General features: G+C 40.1%; 1 protein-coding gene across 1 annotated transcript; it reads left to right on the top strand.

Moving 5' to 3' along the window:
* Positions 1-6,128: 6,128 nt before the first annotated feature.
* Positions 6,129-6,679, top strand: LOC122065647 (14-3-3-like protein). Its single transcript, XM_042629473.1, has 2 exons — positions 6,129-6,311; positions 6,404-6,679. Exons 1-2 carry the CDS (start codon positions 6,144-6,146, stop codon positions 6,455-6,457), a joined length of 222 nt encoding a protein of 73 aa, XP_042485407.1. The 5' UTR covers positions 6,129-6,143; the 3' UTR covers positions 6,458-6,679.
* The last annotated feature ends 3,239 nt before the right edge of the window (positions 6,680-9,918 follow it).

Raw genomic sequence — 9,918 nt, 5'->3', positions numbered from 1 at the left:
TCCAAATATAGATTTTTTATTGGTAGATGTATGGTTTTGTTAACACTTGAGATGTATGGGATCAGCTTTACTCCACCAAAAATAACCAAAACAAACAAAACAAAAACACGATTCACAAACAGGGTTTGGATTTTATCAAGGGTTTTAAGAAAGGGCTTTGAGAAGGAATCAAGGAACAAGGAAGAACCACTGATCCAGGTGATCATTTTGCTCCGGCAGTAGTGAGCTTCATTCTTCTTTGACAGGAGTAGAAATATAGTGGATGACCTTAGGGCTTAGGCACTCATTTTGGCATCATAGAGATATAATAAATACTTGTATTTTTTATGTCTTCTTTTCTTTATATTTATAATTTTGTTTCATAATTATGTATTTATATTATATGTTAATATATTATGATGATTGATGAAGATAAACTTAGTTTATTCACTTTATTGATTTGTTTTCTTGATGAATATCTTACATTGGTATGAATATGAACCTTTAATATTTATTTAACATATGAGTAATAGGATTCAACTAGGATTTGAGCCAAATAGATTGGTTTTATAAAAAAATTACACAATAATGCTTTAGTCAATAAGGCAACACTTTATGCTTGTCTTATCGCTAAGGTGCTCCGAAAGACCCTCAAACACCTCCGACACCTTACCGCCTTAAAAACTATGCTTGAGAGTAGATGAATAAAGAGGGATCCGTCTATGAAGCATGGAAACTTGAATGAAGAAGGAACTGAGACAGGCGATGGAACCAGGCGTGAGGGGCTTGCTTGAGGCCATACAGAGAGCGCCGAAGCGTGCAAACATGATCGGGGAGAGAGGCATCCTAAAAGCCAAGAGGCTGGCTCATATACACTTCCTCAGTTAGAAAGCCATGGAGGAAGGCGTTGTACACATCAAGCTGACGGATAGGCTGCCCACGAGTAACAGCCAAAGAGAGTACAGTTCGTATGGTGGTAGGTTTTACAACAGGGCTGAATGTCTCTGTGTAATCAACGCCATGTTGTTGATGAAAGCCTTTGGCCACCAGGCGAGCTTTGTAACGTTCAATAGAACCGTCGGCTTTGTGCTTTATCCTGTACACCCATTTACAACCAACCAGATTAGTACAGGGAGGGGGGACTAATGTCCAGGTGCCATTTCGAACAAGGGCATTAAACTCTTTCGCCATTGTAGCCGCCATGGTGGATCTTTGAATGCTTGGGTGAAGCAAGTAGGTTCAGGGTTAGGTTCAGTGGAGGGTGCTGTGGAGAGGTGAAGATGTGGGGTAGGGTGTGGGCGTGGGCGTAGGCATAGGGTTATAGTATGGGTGCGGTTTGGAGGTGTGGCATGTGGGGTGTTGGGTTGGGGTGGGGTAGAGGTTGACAGGGACGATAGAGAGGTAAGTTGGGGAGGGGTTTGGTATAGGGTGGTAAGGGGAACAGTGTGGCGTGGAGGAGAGGGAGATGGTGAAGGTGTAGGGGTTGGGGTTGGGGTAGGTGGCTGTGGGGGTAAGGGTAAGAGCGGACCAAGGGCCGTAGGGGTAGGTGGCAGGCGGACAGAGAGGACTAAAGGCCTAAAGAGGGGGTAGTGGAGTGGATGGGGCGGGACCTAGAACAAAAGAGCTAGGTGATTGAAAGGGAAAAACAAACTCATCAAAGCGTACATGACGAGCAATGTAGATACGATTCGTTTGCATGTCCATACAGCGATAACCAGAATGAGATGGACTGTAACCAAGAAATATATAGGGTGAGGATTGAAATTGCATTTTATGGTTGTTGTAAGGTCGAAAAAAGGGAAAGCAACAATAACTAAAGGTGCGTAAAAAGGAATAGTTTGTTGATCGCTTGTGAACAAGTTCAAAGGGAGAGACCCCTAGTGACTCAAGAGGGCATGTGATTAATCAGATAAACTGTAGTCTCAAATGCATGGTGCCAATATTGCTGGGGTAAAGAGGCTTGGGCTAACAGAGTTAATCCAGTCTCAACAATGTGACGGTGGCGACGCTCAACTGCACCCTGTTGTTCATAAGTATGAGGACAAGCGACCCAATGTTGTATTCCAAAAGAAGAAAAATACTGGGGAAGGGAGTAGAATTCACCACCCCAATCAGACTGGAGGGATTTTATTTTTCTCTCAAATTGGCGTTCCACCATGGCCTTAAATTTGGGGAAAATTAGAAAAACCTCAGACGTGGTGACCATGGGGAAGTACCATACGTATTTGGTATGGTCATCTACAAAAATTAAAAAATAACGATATCCAATATCAGAGACAGTGCGAAGGACCCCATACATCAGTAAACAGTAAATCCAAAGGAAAAGAACTAAGAGTGAAAGTCTGTTTTAAACTAAGCCTACTGGCTTTGCCTAATTGGCAAGTTGTACAAATATGACTAATTTTATTAGAAGAACAAGGAAGCTTGTGAGAGCGGAGAATCTAATGAAGAACTCGGTGTGGATGACCGCGTTGCTGATGCCATCCGTCACACTTGGTACGTTCAGCAATATTGGCAGACGGTGATGGAGACGACATGGGAAGGGTGTAGAGACCACCATTACTCGGTCCGAAAAGAAGTGTACGCCTGGTTTTCTGATCCTTGACAAAAAAAACAAGAGGGATGAAATTCGAAAAATACATTATTATCACATGTAAATTTCTGGACTAAAAGTAGAGATTTGGTGAGAGATGGGACATGAAGAACATTAGAAATAGTAAAAGTACGAAGTGGGGAAGAGAAAGAAGTGGAACCAGTGTGAGTGATGGGGAGACCCTTACCATTACTGACCTGCAACTGATCCTGGCCAGAGTATGTATCATAGGTAGAGGGATTGGAGATATGGGGTCACATGGTGGGTAGCGCCAGTGTCTGGGTACCAGGTAGAGGGCGGTGGTGTGGGAAGATAGGGAGTTGGCTGGGTGTGGTAAGTGGAAGGGGGGGTAGGGGTTAGTAGGCCATTGAGGGTAGGCAGGCATGGAGGCGGGATAGGTATGATAGGCTGATGGGGTAGGGGTAGGGGTAGGGGTAGGGGTAGGTGTTCGATAGTAGTAAGTGGCGGCAACGTGGTTGTTGCGGTGACAGATGGTGCAGAAGAGGCGTCCTTGGCCCTGGGCAGAGTAGCACCCCCCACGACCTCGGCCATTGCGGTTGCGTCCACCACGACCCCGATTGGAACCACGATTAGAGGACTGGCTCATAGATTGGCCAAACTACACCCCATCCTTGGTGGTTTTGCTTACCTGATTGGCAGAGGGATTGGTGTCACCAGATGGAGGGTTGGTGATCGTGAGTTTCTTCAAGGAGGAGTTGACGAGGAACTCGTGACTTAGAAGCAAGGCGTGGAGATCATCATAACCCACTGGGGTAGAGCGTCCCAGCAGAGTAAGGATAACTTCACGACGGTCAGAGCGGAGGGCTCTGAAAATATGGATATTGAACTCAACGATTTTGAGAGGTTCGCCGGCAGCACTAAGTTCATCAGAGAGGCTTTTGGCACGCTGAAGGAAGGAGGATACAGATTCCTCGGGTTTGTTCACAAGGTCCTGAAGAGCCATGTGAAGGGAGAGAACACGTGTGGTGGATGCAGAGGCGTAGACAGTGGTTAGAGTGTCCCATATGGCCTGACTTGTGGGTTTCCCAATGACAAGAGGGAAGACTTCCTCAGAGAGGGAAGCAATGAGAAGACTGCGAATGAGGGCATCTTGTTGATGCTAAGAAGCAGCAGAGCTTGGATTAGAGGGGCAAGGTTTAGAACCGTTGAGGAAACCAAACAAATTTTGGCCTTAAAGGAAGGGTTCCAATTGTGTTTTCCAAAACAAAAAATTGTTGGAAGTTTAATAGAGAAAGTGATGGGCATTCGGTATAGAGGTAGAGGGAGGTTGAGAAGAAGAGGAAGAAAGAGAGACGCCGTGTGTGACTTAGTCGCCCGTGGGCAAGTCCTCGGCGGCAGCCATGGGACGGGAGGATGCCTATGCTCGGTGGAGTCTTTGTGGCTCTGATACCATGTCAAAACATTATTTAGGGTTTCTTAGTTGTGTTTGTTCCATTGATGAAAGATGGCTTAAATACACAAGAGTTACCATTCACATGTGATTTGAATATTTGACTTGCCTATCACATGTGATATGGATTTTGTTATACAAGGAAGTCTAGATAAGAAACCTAGTATACAAGGTAATGAGGAGGATATGAATCCAAGTGTATATGGTAAGAGAATTAATGCAGGAGTAGATTACAAGTAACTAACTCCGCAGTTTATAACCCCAAATAATACAAATAGGAGCAAGAAACAAAGAAATAGTACAATCAAATAAACCCCTAAGGATACAATACCCATATAGGAGCAAAACCAACTCAAAACTCAACTCGATAGGAGAGAGAAAGACCTATAGAGCTGGAGAGAAAAAGGTGTGGCCAAGTCTATGGGAGTCCGATTGAACTGCACTTTTGGGTGTAGATAGTCCCTAGGGAGGATACTAAAACCCCCAAATATGAAGGGCTTCTGATGGTTGATTATGGAGTTATGCGCTTTCTTGATTTTCAAACTTAGGAGAGAGAATGTAAAGAATTCTGCAGGAACAACAACTTGTCTTCTTCAGATAACCTTCAAGAGAGGATCGATTGATCTTCTTAGAGTATAGAACTAGACATCCAAAGGATCTGCAGATCAGATCCCAAACTTGGGCAGCAATGAGGGTCGATTGGCTTCAAGAACAAGAACTCATTGGCTGGCTGATTCTGATTTTGTATGCTTTAACAGGTCTGAACTTCTAATAACAATAAACAGAAAATAAAAATAGAAAAAGAAGAATCGATGGAGGGTTGAGAAGGGTGAAAGAGAATAAAGGAATGGGTATCTCACCCCTCAGGTTTTGGGTATCACATCCCTCAAAGGTTTAGGCATCTCACCTCTCAATAATAGTTTTTTTAGCCGAAGAGTAATCACTCAATAATTCATTCATTCAAATCTGAAATTATAAGTACATAGGCTCCTCTATTTATAGAGGGCAGAATAACAATCAAACTATTACTAGGAGCTAGTTTCTCAATAGGACTAGACACTTCTACTACAACTAGAAGCTAGTTCCCAATAGGACTAGACACTCCTACTACAAGTAGGAATTCAAAATAGGACTAGAACTAGACTTTATGACTCCAACATGGAGTAGGACTAACTAACTAATAGTCCATATAGGACTTTACAACCGACCAATGACCTAATGGGCCTTTATTGAATTAAATAGCAACTAACTAAACTAATGAATTAAATCCCGTTTTTCTACCTTCTACCTATATTTTAGGCCCATTTCAAAGAAAACCCATGGGATCAAAGGCCCAACACATATATAACACAATCCAAGGCTTATTTGCAATAAAATAAGCCCTAATGAGTTATCTACATAAAGAATCCTACGTGGACTGATACTTTGTTTGACTGGAAGAAATTTTTCAGGCCACGTGTAGCGCTGATTGGCCATTCTGACTTTTGGACATGGTAAAATTTCTCACTATCACTAGTGTTGATTTTAGCATCTCTCTTCACATAGTTCCTAAGAGTTTCTATACTGCCCATGTTATGAGGCATAACTGAATTCTTATTACTTTATGAACCTTGACATTGTTAACCGATTGCCTGTGCTTTATTTTGGTGGAACAACGACAGTTTTTTCATTGTGTGGAAGATTGCTGTTGCTTGATTTCTGTGAATATTAATTTATATCAAAAAGATATACAATTATTCCTGGACTGAAACTCTTGCTCCTTCATTAAGCTACTTATTTTGTACGGATTTATTGGACTAGTGCCTCTATGATTCCCCCTTAAATGGAGTTCTCTAAACCAAAATAATTAAATATGTGCTTATGATGATGCTATTTCTGATTGAAGTTGATCTTTAGATGTTATTGTACTGGCGGAAGGGTTACTCACTCACTCCCTTCTACCCATTTATCTTTCCACTTGTCCTGTTCATTTCTTGTTAGATATTCCCATAACTATATGACCTCACAGCCTGCTGCGTTGTTGCTTTACCATAAAGATATGCCTTCGTATTCAATCACTTGTGAGTTTGGACCAGGAAATCAGTGTTTTGAGTTTGCTTCTGGTGAAGCAGAATACAGTGGGAAACAAGAATCTTTTGAACATTGAACTGAAGAATAAGAATGCATCTTGCTGCATTTTGTATGTGTTCATCACACCAATGTGTATGGCAGGCTTTTGATGAGGCTATCTCTGAGCTGGATACTTTGGGCGAGGAATCATACAAGGATAGCACATTGATCATGCAACTTCTCCGAGACAATTTGACATTGTGGACCTCTGACATCACGGTCTCTCTCTCTCTCTCTAGGCACAGACACATTCACACCGATATTCCTCTGTTAAATTTAAAAAAAAATCTGTTTGATTTTGTTCTTCTCAGGAGGATGCTGGAGACGAAATCAAAGAAGCTTCTAAGAAAGAATCAGAAGGCTAGACTTGGACCAATATTGAACAAGAACTGGGTTTGCTGTGCAGATGGGCCCTGTATTTTCCTGTTGTTTTTAGATGCCAATTTGGTCTGTTGTAGCAAAAGATTTCTTTGTCAACTCACAAATCATGAATTTTGTGGCACTTGGGTTGGAACATTTGAATGGATTGTAAACTTTGCCTTTATGGTATTTAACAAAAGAATTTGGCTTGATTGATTGCATGTTAATTTGACATAATTTGGCCCTTGTTTTCCATTGGATGCTTGGGTTAACGGAAGGAGAGAGATGAGAATAGTGTTATTTTGGGATTTGCCACTTAGATGTAAGGGTCTAGAACCCATAAATGTCTACCTCACTCGGGCATGAAAAACAGGCAAGTGGTCAACATAGAGTTTGAGCAAGTGTTAGGTTACCAACTGGGAAGGTCTGACGTGCTCAGTCAGCCCGGTCTGGTTGGTCTTCCTAAACCATGTATCTCATGAATATACTATCAAATAGAAAAGTGCAATTACAACGTAAGTGAAAAACATGTACAAATTTGCCAGAGATTCAGTGGTTGGCTGACTAGGTCTGCCTTCATTCTATGTTACTGAAGGTGAGAAAATCCATTTTAACTTATTGAAACCGTTATTAGGTTTTGAAAACAATTTATGAGGACATTGATATTAAGGTAGGTGTATATTTCGCCAGTGGGGATTAGTTTGGAAATATAAACAATGATCTGTTTGAAATTCTTGATTGGTTCACCACCTACGCTTGCAACAATAATTTTGGTAATTGCTTTTTCTCATACCTAAGAGGCACTTCTTGTTACATTTGTATTTCTTACGTCTATGATGTGTTAATTGTTGATATTTATCGATAGGACTGACTACACATTACTTGTTCAGCACAATATAAGTGCTTAAATAGTAATAAGGGTGATACTCAATAGGGTTTTCCCACTGCTAGTTTAGAAGAATCTCCAAAAGACAGAGAGAGAGAGTTGTCTGTCTGTGACTGGTCAAAAAATTGAGGGGCCTAATAATTGTTTTGTAAATATTTCATAAAAAAAGTGTTTTGTATTATTAAATCATTAAATTATATTATTTGAAAAGTGTTCTATTTGTATCGGTTCAATCACTCCTCAAGACACTCCCATATTTAATTGACTTAATTTTATAGTTTGTAGTGGTATATTTATTCAATAGTTGCAAGGTCTATTGTGGATGTTGGTAGCGTGAGGGAGAAAGTGTAATGAAACTTTCTATCACTAGAGGTTTCCAGGTTATATTTTTTGTAATGTCATATATACAATTAATGATGACTTAATGGGTTAACCTTTAAGATCACACAATTTGGCACGATTTAGTCACTTAGATTGTAATCTCTTAACTTAGCTTGTCTATGGAAGAGAGGCTACGGTCATACATTAAATTGCATAACATAAAATTAAGAGAGTAAACTGATGGGAAAAAAATTGTCCTCTTCCTCTTCAAGAAAGGGTTTTTGGCCATTGGAGGTGGTGCACTCAAAGGAGATTGTGATCCCTTGCAACGTTCCTATAGAGGAGCACGTTGTTTGTGTGTTCTAAGTAATAATTCCGCAGCCAGCCACAAGTACATCTTATTCCTATTTTTCTTTTCACATAACCCTCTTACGGGAGATTTGATCAATCTCAAAGAACTTTCGTTCTTCCACTAAGATAGATATTTTCAAGGCTAGGTCTTGGGACTCCCACTACTTAGGACATTTTATGGTTAGTCGAGTTGGTCACTTTAGTGGAAAATCTAAGAGGGTGCCCCTTGGTAGTGGATGTAGGTAAGTTTCGGAACCACTCTAAATCCTGTGTATTATACTCATTGTCTCCTTTTTAACTTTTCAATTGTAAATAGAACCAGACCCAGTTCACGTATGGGTTGCCTAAGTGGGGTCGCTTATCCACTAGGGTTAGAATCCCTAGCTGTCTAGATCTCTATAAATAAAATAGTCATAAGAAAAGTGACATATACGATGATCAAAATCTCTTTTTATCTTCCTCTTATTTTCTATATTTTTGTATCTCTCTCTCTCTCTCTCTTATGTGAGTGAGTGCCTCTAAGGAATTTCATTGCATTCTTTGGATTTGGAAGGTGGATTACTATGAAGAATTGTCTTCTATTGCCCAGCGAGATCTTTGCAAACCCTAGATCCTCAGAGTTCATGTGGGATGACATGCATACAACTAGATCTTCTCCGTTGTGTAGGAGACATCGTCAAGCTAGAACCCTTGTTGTTTCCTTTCTACATTAATTATCCTTTTTTGCTTTTACAACCTCTCCTTTGGGTTCATCAAAGGTTATTAGGTAAACTAGTTTTAAATTATTAACTTTATTTCTCACCCAATTCACCTCCTAATGGGTTGTTCAATTCAACATATGGATCTTGGTCATAGGTAAAAAGACCATGGAAATATGGGTGGTATTGGACATGTTAGTGATTCTAAATCCTAGAATCATTTGAATTATCTATAGTGTATAGAATACAAGAATGAATAATGGAAATAAATTAATCACATATCCGTTAAGCGTGAATAAAGTCCCTAAATCAAGGTTGACGCTTGTACCACGAACTATGATAAAGAACCACGTAATATGGGTCCTTCTACTGAGATCTTCTGCAACCTCTTACTATGGGATCTTCTCTCTGTCTCTACACTAGCTCTGTGAGAAAGCAGTGCTCCCAAATATTATTATGAAAAGTAATAGCTGCAGGGACCGTCAGTATTCTATATATAATAGAATTCCTAAACCCTATTCCATTCCCACAATAGAATAGGGCTAGAAGTTTCCTAATTAGAGTGGTCCTTATTCTCTTTGACCCAATGGGTCAATCAATATCAGTTAAGCCCACATAAGAGTCCTAACAATCTCCCACTTGGGCTACACTGATACTGATGTCTTCCCATTGACATCTGGCCAAATAATCTCAAGATTGAATACCACTTAAAACAAATTTTGATCCAATCAATAATCTCCATTGTTGAACAATAGTAGAAAATACACCTCAATATACGGCATATAACTATCTAATGTTACAGACAACAGAAAATTATCAATTCAAATCGCCTGGAAAAATAGATATAAGGAATTATATCATAACTGTGATCACATAAGATATATCCTTCCTTATAGGTCCGTTCCTGATCTAAAGATCAGTCTACCTTGAAAACCTCATAGGTAGAGAACTTTGATATTAATCAATACTTAGGCAAACCGTCATTTTCTTGTATTAATATCTCACTTTGGCATACAGCCTATGGTTAACAACCATCTCCATGGATTTAGGCTAAATACCGCCATAAATCACGAAACTTGGCTAAACACCGCCATTAACTGTGACATGTCAAAGTAAACCACAATAATCATATAACAATACGATGAGAGAGAATATAAATGAACACTATACTGGAAAGTAAACATCCTCAATATAGATTGTGCTCATAATG

Source organism: Macadamia integrifolia, unplaced genomic scaffold (assembly GCF_013358625.1).
Source record: "Macadamia integrifolia cultivar HAES 741 unplaced genomic scaffold, SCU_Mint_v3 scaffold2080, whole genome shotgun sequence".
Lineage (NCBI taxonomy): Eukaryota > Viridiplantae > Streptophyta > Magnoliopsida > Proteales > Proteaceae > Macadamia > Macadamia integrifolia.
The sequence above is the reverse complement of the archived record's forward strand: the minus strand, read 5'-3'. Positions and strand labels throughout refer to the sequence as shown.